The following is a 13909-nucleotide window of genomic DNA, read 5'->3' as shown; positions in this document are numbered from 1 at the left end:
AGGGGAAGTTACTATCCAGCCAATGTACACCCCACATCACAGTTTTGCCACCAACTCCAAGAACCCCCTCACCACTGTTTGCCAAAATGACCCAAGGATTCCCCCATTCACTACTTCCAATGAGTCAACATAACTTAAGCCCCCAAATTACAAAGCGGGAACTTTGTCCTTGGTGTCTGCATGCCGTTTAGTACCCCCCACCCCCTCTATAATCATATACAGGCCCGCTCTAACTGTTACCACCCCCCTTTAAACTTTTGACCCCCACAAAGCCCCTGCTTTTCACATTTTATTTATTTAACCCATGCTTGCCCTACGCCCATGGATTAAACTCTGAGGGTAAAAACTGACATACATGGATGAAACTCCAAAACACTCAGGGATCTCAGACCATTTTTTGTGTATTTGAAAAATCACGGACATCTGAACGAGGCCTATATCTGATCAATAGCGGTGAGTGTACCAGTAACACTAGACTGCATTACGTTATCTTACAAATTATCACGGTGAAGACCATGATGCGCTGTAATCACATCAATAATGCTAATAGTCATGGTGTAAAGTTTCTGTTTTTGCACTGTTGCCTCATGTATTTAATAGTAGACAAACACTGATAATATTTGTGGGCTTTATTTATTTAGTGTCCGCATATTCCTGGGCACTTCACAATCAGAATCTGAAGACAGATGTAAGGGGAGGGAACGAGGCGGATATACATGTCGGCTACCTGTTCTTATGTAATGGCTGCTGGATGTGTGGAGGAATGTTTGGTTGCTAGGATACGGCGTGTGCGCAGCGCGGGGAGTCGCAGGGAGCACATCACTGTGGTAGGAGAATCATGTCGGAAATCTCTACAATGCATAAAACATGCCTGATATTACTGACGTGTTATCTGCTCAGATCACATCTAGAGGACACCTAAATTCACATTTATGTGTTTGTCAAAGGCCCTTTCCGCTTTCAGAAATCCCCTTTCCCTCAGCTGCAGTTTGTTAAAACAAAAATGTAAAAATTCTTTAATCACCTTCCCCCAGTCAGGTGTCTGTTATTGTCTGCAGCGCTGATGTCACGTTGACAGCGCTGCAGCCAGTCAGTAAGCTGTGAGTCACTTGTGCCCTCTGCTCAGGCAAAGCTGCTGAGCTTAGGCCCCTTTCACACATCAGTATTTCGCCGTCAGTCACAATCCGTTGGCTCGACGGATCTGTCGCAGATTGTGAAAAACTGATGCGATAGATCCGTTTTTTGGACGGATCCGACTGGCGGATCTGGCTAATTGGATCAGAGCATGCTCAGTAAAAAAAACCAAAACCTGAATCCGTTGCCGGATTCTGTCATTTGATGATCCGGCGCCCATAGGCTTCCATTCGAACAAACGATGGACGGTGACCGATCCGTCGCTGTCCGTTTTTTTTACATACACAAAAAACGTTACTTTGTCAGTTGTCTCCGGCCGCCGGACAAACAATTTTCCATGTATCTCGCGAACGACGAATGAAACGTGAGGCCATCTGTCGCTAATACAAGTCTATGAGAAAAAAACGGATCCGGCGGCATCAGTCGCCGGATCCGTTTTTTTCAAAATTTGCCAGATTGCGACTGATGGCTAAAAACTGATGTGTGAAAGGGGCCTTATTGGTTGTCACACTATCGCAGCGGAGGCTCAATGCTGAACCTGGGGGGGTGAGTAAGGCGCAGCTTGATTTTTTAAACAAACTGCAGCCAGGGAAAGGAGTGTTCCAAAAGCGGAAATCTTTAAAAAGTTGTCTTTAGTAAGGAGTGCTGTAGGGTTATGTGCAGACGACGTGTATTCTCTCATCAGTTATGGAAATGAAATTCTGAGCAGTCTGATCAGAGTATGATCACAATGTGATCCAACTGATGAGGAGAGGATGGAGAATAGAGTTTATCTATCATCTCCTTTCTGTCAGTCTGTGGAAACTGGACTGTACTCAGATGTCATCCGAGTGCAGTCCGATGATTTCCACCGACTCGGTGGCTTTCATGGCTGAGTGCGATCTGAATATTGGATCAAACTTGGGCACACTGCGACTCAGCCTGTGTCCGAGGAAAAAATTGGACATAACATTTGACCGTGTGTGATACATTGTTTTGTTGGATTGCACTTGGACCGAAAATACGCTCGTCTGCACAAACCCTAACTACTAGGGATGAGCGGACCTGTGGAAGTTTGGTTCTGGTACCAGAACTCTACCCGAACTTTAATCCAAACCCCATGGAAGTCAATCGGGACCCGAACTTTGGTGTGAAATCCTCTCCCTCTGGTTTCTGTAGTGTGTGCATTTTTTCCCCATGTTGTTGACTTGTCCATTCTTCATCAGTATTCGATCAGCTTTTAGGCCTCAGCCATGTTGTACGTATGTGTTTTGTCTATGATTTTCACGGATAGCACACGTACCCACTATAGTCTATGGGACTGTTCATGCACAATCACATGTCCGTCTTTTTCTGGCAGCATGGATGAAAGTACCGATACAAGTATACAAGTCATGAATATCACAGACAGCACACGTGTGCCATCGGTCTCCATCTGTGTGCTGTCCATGATTAACATTACAGCAGAGAGGAGAAACATTCTAATTCATTTATTTAGCCATACATGAGAAAACACTTGTACCATTTTTTTTTTTTTTGCGTATGTGAAAAACATTGATGTCTGAATGAGGCTTAAAGGGGTTTTCACATTTCAAAGATTCGGCCTATAGACTCACCTATGTATAAAATAACAAACTGATCTCTTACTCGCCCTCTTGGAGTTCAGCACTTCCTCTTGCCATTTCCCTGGTCTGCTGATCAGTTGCAGCGGTATCATCTCATCAGCAGTGCTTTGTCAATCACTTGAGCTCATGCCATCTACGTCATCTGGGCAGTAAATCTCTGTGACTGACTGCAGCATTGTAGATGTGACGCTGCAGCGGTGAGAGCCATGGACCTGGGCCCTGGGAGAATGAGACATTTAAAAACATACTAAGGGCTAATACAGACGTCCGTGGCTCTCTGATCACAGACTGGCTGAGGGTCTCCTGACCAGAGCATGACGGCTTCATATATTTCTATAAGGCTGCCACGCTCAGGTCAGGAGACCCGCCGAGAGCCACTGATCGGGTGAAGAGCCAAGGACGTCTGCATGAGACCTGTGACTGATCCATTGGAATATGCTTCATAGGAGATAAACGGAGAGGCAGTGCACTGAGGGCGGGTCTATGTATGTCAGCCGCTTCTTCCAACTGAGGTGACACGCCCTCAGTGCACCTCCAGACTGATTTGCATACGGTTTCTCAGTTATTCATGATTAACACGTTTGTTCTCTACAAAAAGGAATCCTTTTCTTTTATTAATAGAGGACAATTACCTGTGCAGCCGTTCCACTGCCTCCGAATGTAAAATCCGGTTTTGACAGATGCCCTGTCATGTTGTACCCTTACTCTTAGTGATAGAGATTTTGTACATCCTGTAGTGAAGAAGTTAGGGGCTAATTTCTGCACATACTGAGCGATATTTCCAGAACAGTGCAGAGATGTTGCCGTATCTCAGGCTTGTGCAGGGAGGGCTTTCATCTAATGCTGTATATCTTTTTTTGTGTTGAAATCTAAAAAATGTAGAGTAATAGAACAGCCGCTCACCGAAAAGCTTTGCCATCAGAATAATTCCATTGAAGTCAATAGGAGCATAGCCAAAAGTATTTCTGTAATATGTGAGAGCAAGGACAGCGTATAGACAAATTCTAATTGGATGCATAGTTGTGAATGAAGATTCTAGAAAATTAATTGCTACACAGGACAAATGTAGGAGGATCATACGCCAATAAACACATATATGAAATAATATTTTTGAGGAATATATTTAATTTTTTCCTTTCTGAATAAATTGAGCTTTCCATAGTAAAAGTGCACATGAACAGGTCCTGTTTCCTTCTTCTTGCTCTGTCCTCCGTGAGTGCAGAGACCTGAACAGTGCGGTCTGCGAGCTCCAAGAATGTCAATCACTGTTTCATTAAATTCAGCCGTTCTAATCTGGAGTACAGGAGCATGAAGGAAACATCCAGAGGTCATTCATTATTCCCAAAATAACTGCGCTAATCATTCTCATGTCAAAATTGCATTTGGGGAATGTGTCAATTTTTTCCAATACTTTGACAAATTAATGCAAAAGTTATAGGTCCCAGAAAATGGCAAATTAAACCAATTTTATTTTTTATTTACAAAGTTCGGAATTTGTTTTACCCCAAATTATAAATGAACCTTATAAGTTTCATACTGACATTGTCATATCAACCTGAAGAATTATATTGCCAATGCCAGGTCATTTTTACTACATGTAGGGTGTACTGAACAGTTTCTATTTGAGCTGTAAAACCACTGCCCTCCTCACTGGTGGTGATACATTGCCAAGACGTAGCGGCATCCTGTATATCTCGTGTATATATTATACAGGTTGGACTTTTTAGCTACATGCAAATAAAACTTTATCCTCATTCACAAAATGTTATAGTAATAAACTGTATTGATTGTTAAATTAATAAGATGTTGCCTTTACCTGTGTATCAAGTGTATTGTGCCAAGTGCTCCTCATATAAGAGGGTGGTGGCTCATTCCTACACGGTGGCCCACCGGAGGATTCTCCTGTTATCCCATAGGCCAGTCCGAGCCTGATACCATATATTTATATTTTCTGAAGGTTCTGTATTGCAGAGCTCTACCAGACTTAGGTCTGTACCGCCTTTCTGAAGGTTCTGTATTGCAGAGCTCTACCAGACTTAGGTCTGTACCGCCTTTCTGAAGGTTCTGTATTGCAGAGCTCTACCAGACTTAGGTCTGTACTGCCTTTCTCAGGTTCTTTGCCCTGATACCGATGTGTCCTTTTTTAATTTTGCTCCTGTCTTTTCCAAGTTGACCACTATTAAAAAAAAGAAACAAAAAACAGCACATGATTTTGCAACTCTCTGGCGTTATTTGTGCTATATGTAACTGTATGTGACTACACAGGGGTGCTAAATATATTCACTTCCAAAGTTTAATTTTGTAATATTGTGAGTATGTAACAAGGATTTTCAAAAGTTGGATAACTTACTATGAACATTATTAATAATAATAATAATAATAATAATAATAATATATCAAAATCACTGCCTATGGAGCAATAAAATAGGCTTCATTGGAGGAAGAATGCATAAATGATTACCATACATGTATTACGAGGCAATCCCTTTACGTATACTCCTTTTTCCGTATGCTTGAACAAAAAAGTATGAAAGTTTTATAATATAATACGTTTGTGTTTACTGTATATGTAATAATTCAGTACCGATTATACTAACTTCTATTTGTATTAATAATTTAATGAAATAGATTTGTGGCAGCGTGATTGAGAAAAATGTAATCTATTAGTGGCATTTGTTACATAATCAGAAAGACAGCGAGGGGAAAAAAAACCAAAACATGGCCCCCAGTGAGTAATTCAATAGGGCTCACAGGCACAGAGAGGCATTTCACACTGGCAGGCTGTGACTCCATGTGCAGAGAAGGCTGCCCCCTCCTAACGCCATTTACACGCATAACTGGCCTAGTAGGTGTAAAAATAGACAGAGAGTGCCCGAATTGGAAATGGTCACCCAGTGGTGACCGCAGTTGTTGGAGAGGAATCCCCAGAGATCCTCCAGTGAGCAGAGGGACAAACTGGGAGAAGTAGTGAACGCTGGATGTCCGTGGATGTCTGATGCTGCCGACAAGTCCATAGCTTAGGGATAAATAGTTATGGGCAATGCACAATTCTGCCAGGCATGTCACACCGGGAAATCAATTGGTCATGTTGGAAATATAAGTGATTTGGAGAAAATTTTGGACTACTATGGGTACAACATTGAAGAAATAACAGAGCCGGAATCTATGGTGAGTACATCAGGTCATGATAATGACGGGAGACTGACGTTAGGTGAGTGATTTCTTTACAATAGATACATGGATGGGTGTGTAATAGATAGATAGATAGATAGATCAGTGATATAGGATGGATGATAGGTAGATTATAGAAAGTACTCTTTAATTTAAAGAACTTATAGGAAAAATGCAGACTGCAGTAACTGCATAAAATATTTATCATTTTTCTGTGGTTTAAAGTGTTTAGCATTTCAAAACCATTTCATTTATTTATATACACCGTAACATAAAATGTATATTATCAGAAGGAATAAAAATGTTCTGTGTTAGTGAAGCAATCCATGTCCTTCAGAATGTAATTCTTCATAATAATTTGTGATAGGTAAGTTAAAGGAAACCTGTCATCAGGATTTTGCTCAGTAACCTATAGACACTGTAAGGTTGTATACCTGGGTGATGAAATCCATCTTGTGGTTGTTTAATCTTTATTTGTTGTTTTTAGTTAGGCCGGGGTCATACTTGCGTGTTTAATGCGAGAGTCTCTTCCATCAATACCCGGCACTGCCGCCGGCACTAGGCACCAGAGCGTTCAGCTGCATAGAAATACATGCAGCCGCACACTCCAGTCCCGAGTGCCAGCGGCAGTGCAGGGTGTTGATTGGAGAGACTTGCGTAAGTTTCTCGCATTACACACGCAAGTCTTAATGAGATTCTGGTGCTCCGAGGCGGCCTGTGGGCAAGGCTATGGGTGGCCTGTGGGGGCTTTGTGTGGTGCTCTGCTTACATATGCATCTGTATGGGCTTATGACAAGACACTTATCCTTCAGTGACCGGCTCCCTATTTTACATACTGCATATATTATTGTGGGGTTACAAAACAATATTTACATTCAGCAAAATGGCGCCTTCGCTGTAGCATGATACATGCCTAATATGCCTATATGCATTTATGCTTTATTCCTATACTATGGTGGGGTAAAAAAATATATATCTTCATCAAAATGGCATCAGTGGCAGCACCTACGCAGTAGCATTTATTGAGTTTCAATAAATGCTACTGTGCAGGCACTACCGGTGCCATTTTGATGAAGTTTAAATTTTTTTTTTGTGACCACACATTATTACATGCATTATGTATAGCAACAACCACAAGACTTATTTAATCAACCCAGGAAAGAAATATATCTTGGTACCGTGTTAGCCAGTAGATAGAAAAATATTTAGAATTGAGAGTCCTCAGTGGTTAATACCTTTTAATGGCTAACTAACTAATGGCAATTTGTTACCATCTTTTCAGTTAGCCATTAAAAGCTATCAACCGCTGAGGACTCTCAATTCTAAATATTTTTTTTAATCAACCCAGGAATCATTGTAATCAGTATAACGGCGCCAACCTGACACTGGCTGATGTTTACTCAGCAAAATCCTGCCGAAATGTTCTCTTTAATTACGGTAATCTTAACATAACATGCAATTCTGTAAGACTAGGAACCGTCTGATAACAACCTTGCTGATCACGTTAATCATCTGTGATCAGAGTTTGATCAGAGTGCGATTTGCTCTCCTGACCTGAGCTTGACAGCTGCATAGTAATCCATCACACTGTCTTGCTCAGGTCAGGAGGGTGCCGGCCGGTCCGTGCAGTGCGATGCGATTCTAGCACGAGAAATACAGCAGTCTGTCTCTGCCCTTAAAAGAATTACCGAAACCCATTTCTGCAGTAATATTTTAAAGGGAACCTGTCCCCCCCAAAATCGAGGGTGAGGTAACCCCACTGGCATCAGGGGCTTATCTACAGCATTCTGTAATGCTGTAGATAAGCCCCCGATGTAACCTGAAAGATGAGAAAAAGAGGTTAGATTATACTCACCCAGGGGCGGTCCCGGTACGATGGGTGTTGCGATCCGGTTCGGCGCCTCCTATCTTCATCAGATGACGTCCTCTTCTGGTTGTCATGCTGCGGCTCTGGCGCAGGCGTACTTTGTCTGCCCTGCTGAGGGCAGAGCAAAGTACTGCAGCGCGCAGGCGCCAGGCCTCTCTGACCTTTCCCGGCGCCTGCGCACTGCGGTACTTTGCGCTGCCCTCAACAGGACAGACAAAGTACGCCTGCGCTGGAGCCGCAGCGTGAAGACCAGAAGAGGATGTCATCTGATGAAGATAGGAGGCGCCAAACCAGACCGCAACGCGCACCGGATCGGACCGCCCGCCCAGGTATAATCTAACCTCTTTTTCTCATCTTTTAGGATACATCGGGGGCTTATCTACTGCATTCCAGAATGCTGTAGATAAGCCCCTGATGCTGGTGGGCTTAGTTCATCTTGGATTTTGGGGGTGGCAGGTTCCCTTTAAGAATGCACAATTAAATCCAGAGTGAACAATGTGCACCATGTTGTACAAATCCCTGTGTGGATCTTGGTGTTGATTTTCCCGTGGGAAATAGCAGGCTCTCTGGTCTGGTCACATGTTGGTCTTTGTACAACCTGCTGTTCCATGATGATGTCTTGTCCCATGTGGCCACTAGAAGGAAAGACAGGGTAGCCACACCAGCCCTCTGGAGGTGGTGGTTGGTAGTAGTGGGGAATATTTTTTTTTATTTTAACCCTTGTAAAACCTGTTGTTTTGTTTGTTTTTCTGATCCTGCAGGTATCCGAAGCAAAATCCAAAGCAGTTGGGGGTTGTTGTGAATTTTGTCTTCTCCAATATTAATTCCGCACCCCGTGTCATTTTCCATGCATATTTATTTTAGACAATATGTGGATGAAATTTGTTTAGGCTTTATCTACTTTGCTGATACTGTATTCCACTGTGGATGTTCCCTCCACAAATCCCAATGGAAATGTTGCCGCCTTTCTGCATAGTGTGAGCTTTAAATGCTTGTCACTGGAAAAAATAAGAGCAGCAGAAATGATCCGGAGCTCGTGGTGATTGTAGCACATTCCCAGTAGCGTTTCCACGTGCTGCTCCTGATGTTACCAGTCTTATCCCAGTAATCAGTGCGCTCTTGTTATTTCCAGCCTGTGGCCTGTGTAATGGCAGTGACATTATGCATACCTAATCAGTGGAAAACATTTACAGCGTCATGCCAGGTGACTTTCACTGTATCGGGCTCATGTCTCAACTTGTAATGTCACCTTCAGAATTTAGATACCTGAGAGAGAGAGCTGGGGGCCCATCATACTGTGTATAAGGGAGCTGCGGGCCAATCATACTGTGTATAAGGGAGCTGGGGGCCCATCATACTGTGTATAAGGGAGCTGCGGGCCAATCATACTGTGTATAAGGGAGCTGCGGGCCCATCATACTGTGTATAAGGGAGCTGCGGGCCCATCATACTGTGTATAAGGGAGCTGCGGGCCCATCATACTGTGTATACGGGAGCTGCGGGCCAATCATACTGTGTATAAGGGAGCTGCGGGCCCATCATACTGTGTATAAGGGAGCTGCGGGCCCATCATACTGTGTATAAGGGAGCTGCGGGCCCATCATACTGTGTATAAGGGAGCTGCGGGCCCATCATAATGTGTATAAGGAAGCTGCGGGCCCATCATACTATGTATAAGGGAGCTGCAGGCCCATCATACTGTATATAAGGGAGCTGCGGGCCCATCATACTGTGTATAAGGGAGCTGCGGGCCCATCATACTGTATATAAGGGAGCTGTGGGCCCATCATACTGTGATAAGGGAGCTGTGGGCCCATCATACTGTGTATAGGGAACTGTGAAGGCATATTGTCCATATGGGAGCTGTTGGTCCATTACACTGTATATAGGGGAGCTCTGGGGGGCATTATACTTTCTATAGTGGAGTTCTGTCAGCATTATACTGTGTATAGGGGAGCATTGGGCTCATACTATCTATAGGGGAGCAGTGGGAACATATTGTGTAAAGGGGAGCAGTGGGAACATCATACGGTGTATCAGGGAGTTGTAGAATCATCATACTGTGTATAGGGGAGCTGTGGGGGCCTTATACTGTGTATAGGGAAGCTTTGAGCTCACCATACTGTGTATAATGGAGCAGTACATGGGGGAACTTAGGGGACATTATTAAATGTTAAGTGGGCACTTAAGCATTACTGTATTGTTATAGGGGCACTCAGAGTATTGTGACCATCAAAGTTGCATATGGTCACAATATGGCGGTAAAGTCAATGTTCGTTTTTGTATATAGATTTATTTTCAATAACAGTGCAGTCTCATATTCTGAGGTTCCCCTATATTATTATTATTATTTATTTATTGTTATAGCGCCATTTATTCCATGGCGCTTTACAAGTGAGGAGGGGTATACATAATAACAAGTACAATAATCTTGAACAATACAAGTCATAACTGGTACAGTAGGAGAGAGGACCCTGCCCGCGAAGGCTCACAATCTACAAGGGATGGGTGAGAATACAGTAGGTGAGGGTAGAGCTGGTCATGCAGCGGTTTGGTCGATCGGTGGTTACTGCAGGTTGTAGGCTTGTCGGAAGAGATGGGTCTTCAGATTCTTTTTGAAGGTTTCGATGGTGGGTGAGAGTCTGATGTGTTGTGGTAGAGGGTTCCAGAGTAGGGGTGATACGCGAGAGAAATCTTGTATGCGATTGTGGGAAGAGGAGATAAGAGGATATTCACAACTAGAGTGCGCAACCGTAGCTGTAATCAGGGTTAGCTGGTTAGGGGCCCACTCAGATGTTTCGCCCCCCCCCTAAGTTGAAACCCTAGCTACGCCTCTGATATATATATATATATATTTTTGCTTATTTTTATGTCAGAGTTGGTAGTAATATTTTTGGACTTGTTGATAACAAAAATCATTATTGCCTGGTTTTCGTACCTGTGAGTAGCCAATGTCTCATTCAGACGTCCGATATTCATTTATGAGTTCTGTATGTGGTTTTCACAGATAGTGTATGGGGCCATTTACATGGCTGTAATTTTTTTGCAGACCGAGTGGTCCACGGAAAGCATGTCGTCCAGTTTTCATCCAAGGATCAGATCAAAATCACCAATGCAAGTCTATGGATTCATGAAAAAATCAAATCGCACATCTGAGTCAGGAAGGAGAAGGTGGAGAAACTTTTTTTCTTTTTCTCCAAACTGATGGCACTCAGACCACACTCTGATCAAACTCTGATCAAAATAACCTATCCATTTTTTTTGTATGTGAGGAAAACGGACATTTGAGTAAGGCCAGTGTCACACTTTCAAGTGCAATGCGAGAAACTCGTGCGATCTCTCGCATCAATTCCTGGCACTACCGCCGGCGGTTCGGACTGGAGCATTCAGCTGCATATGCAGCCGCACACTCCGATCCAGACTGCCGGCGGCAGTGCCGGGTATGCATGCAAGTTTCTTGCATTGCAGTTGCAAGTGTTACACTGGCCTAAGGTCTAAATCTGCATCTTTGGCAGGGGAGGTGTATCAGAATGCAAAACTAATTCCATGGGACAGAGGAAGCTGCCATACATTTCTCATGCTGTTTGGCTCTGAAAGGAGTGTGACATCGGTCTTATCTGGCATAGCTTGCTTTGTTCTGTGCCCTAAGGTAACAATTTAATATAATGGGTAAATACTTTGTTACAAGAGTTAAGCTTTGCCAGCAATTCAAGACCCAGCTGGCATGCATGGCTTGTGCTTGCTGGTGCCGGTTTAGAATCCAGTAGGAGTAGCAATGTGGTGACTCACATCTTCTCCATGTCTAATCTTTAGTTGGATTTCTGATATTAGTTTACAGATTCATTTGTTGTTAGAAGCCATTTGCAATTCTGCATAACGATAATTTATGATTATTATGTAAATCTGCACGATATAGTGCTAATTTGTCACTCATAATCACCAGTCCGTAGTAAAAATGATCCACATAAAAAGTTCCTCGACTTTATAAAAGCAGTTTGTATGTGTATTACGCCGGAGTCACACTAGAGAGGTATACGGACGAGTGCTATGCGAGAAAAAATGATAATCTGTGTTAATCTATGGGGCGGCTCCCATCATCTTTTTTTCTCGGCCGTATTGTATGTGCGAGTGAAATCGCAGCATGCTGCGATTTGCACCGTATATTGGCCGAGATTCACCAATGAAAGTCTATGGGTGAAAGAAAAACTCGCACACCACACGGACCATCAGTGTGGCTTGCAAGAAGTATGCATCGGTGTCCTATATAAAAGCCGGCAATTCAGTGCGGTGTAATGTAAAATCACACTGATAGGTTAGAATAGAAAGATAGAATAAATGTCTACACATAGTATAGGTATATATGTACAGTATATGTGTGTGTATATGTGTATATATATATATATATATATATATATATATGTCATTGACACTCACACACATACAGTATATATAATCTTTATATTTCATAGAGAGTTAGATAGCAGAATAGCCGATAATTCAATTGTCAGGTTCTGTAAAATCATTGCAGAACCTGACAGGATATGATACAGTGGTTACATAATACAGTAAACCATTGCATATCCATTAGTTTTTTTTATATGTCCCTCACTAATAATGTTAGTAGTTGTGTGTGTAAAATTTTGGAGCTGTAGGTGTTAAATTAAAGGATTAATTCACGGAAAAAACTGGCGTGGGCTCCCGTGCAGTTTTCTCTGCCAGAGAGGGAAAGCCAGTGACTGAGGGCAGATATTAATATCCTAGAGAAGGACCATGGTTATTGGTGTGGGGTGGCATTTCTTTGGAGGACCGCACAGCCCTCCATGTGCTGAGCAGAGGTAGCCAGAGGTAGCCTGACTGCCATTAGGTACCGAGATGAGATCCTCAAACCCCTTGTGAGACCATATGCTGGTCCGGTTGGCCCTGGGTTCCTCCTAATGTAGGACAATGCCAGACCTCATGTGGCTGGAGTGTGTCAGCAGTTCCTGCAAGATGAAGGCATTGAAGCTATGGACCCCAGACCTGAATCCGATTGAACACATCTGGGACATCATGTCTTGCAAAATCCACCAACGTCACGTTGCACCATCCACCAACGTCACGTTGCACCACAGACTGTCCAGGAGTTGATGGAAGCTTTAGAACAGGTCTGGGAGGAGATGCCTCAGGAGACCATCCGCCGCCTCATCAGGAGCATGCCCAGGCATTGTAGGGAGATCATACAGGCACATGGAGGCCACACACACTACTGAGCATCATTTCATTGTCTTGAGGTATTTCCACTGAAGTTGTATCAGCCTGTAACATCATTTACCACTTTGATTTTGAGAATCATTCCAACTGCAGACCTCCGTGGGATATTAGTTGTGATTTAGGCCGGGATCACACATATGCGAGATACGGCCGAGGCTTGCAGGTGAAAACCCAGCTCTGGCACCGGCACTCCGGAGCGAAGCGTGCGGCTCCATGTATTGCTGTGCGGCTGCACGCTCCGCTCCGGAGTGCCGGCGCCAGAGCTGGGTTTTCACCTGCGAGACTCGGCCGTATCTCGCGTATGTGTGATCCCGGCCTTACGTTGATGATTTTTAGGTTTTATTGTTCTCAACACTTTCCACTATGTAATGAATAAAGATTTACAACTGGAATATTTCATTCAGTGATATCTAGAATGTGGGATTTTAGTGTTCCCTTTATTTTTTTTGAGCAGTATATACAGGGTGGTCCAAAAGTAGGTGGACAGAAAATAACATTTATTTTGATTTATTATTATTATTTATTTATTTAGAATTTTTATTCTGTTAACCAGAGAGTTATGTGACACAAAATAGTTAATAAATAACATTACCCACATGTCTACTTTACAAAAGCACAATTTTGGAAACAAAATTTTTTTTGTTAGGAAGTTATAAGGGGGTTAAAGGTTGACCAGCGACTTCTCATTTTTACAACACAATTTACAAAACCTTTTTTTTAGGGACCGCCTCACATTTGAAGTCAGTTTGAGGGGTCTATATGGCTGAAAATACCCCAAAGTGACACCATTCTAAAAACTACACCCCTTAAGGTGCTCAAAACCACATTTAAGAAGTTTATTAACCCTTCAGGTGTTTCACAGCAGCAAAAGCAACATGGAAAG

The 13909-nt window shown here is 43.0% G+C and overlaps 1 protein-coding gene across 3 annotated transcripts in view; it reads left to right on the top strand.

Annotated features, from left to right (window-relative positions):
- The window catches only part of ANK2 (ankyrin 2), a 648838-nt gene that overhangs the window by 371312 nt on the left and 263617 nt on the right, over positions 1-13909 (top strand). The window contains exon 1 of one of the 3 annotated variants that reach the window (XM_077278806.1): positions 5757-5906. The exons of the other annotated variants lie outside the window; for them this stretch is intronic. Coding sequence (XP_077134921.1) covers positions 5772-5906 — 135 coding nt within the window. The 5' untranslated portion in view covers positions 5757-5771. Of the gene's footprint in view, positions 1-5756; positions 5907-13909 lie in introns of those variants that run through there. 3 annotated transcript variants of the gene reach the window in all.

This window comes from Ranitomeya variabilis, chromosome 1, assembly GCF_051348905.1.
Source record: "Ranitomeya variabilis isolate aRanVar5 chromosome 1, aRanVar5.hap1, whole genome shotgun sequence".
NCBI lineage: Eukaryota > Metazoa > Chordata > Amphibia > Anura > Dendrobatidae > Ranitomeya > Ranitomeya variabilis.
This window is presented reverse-complemented; position numbering and strand designations above follow the sequence as displayed.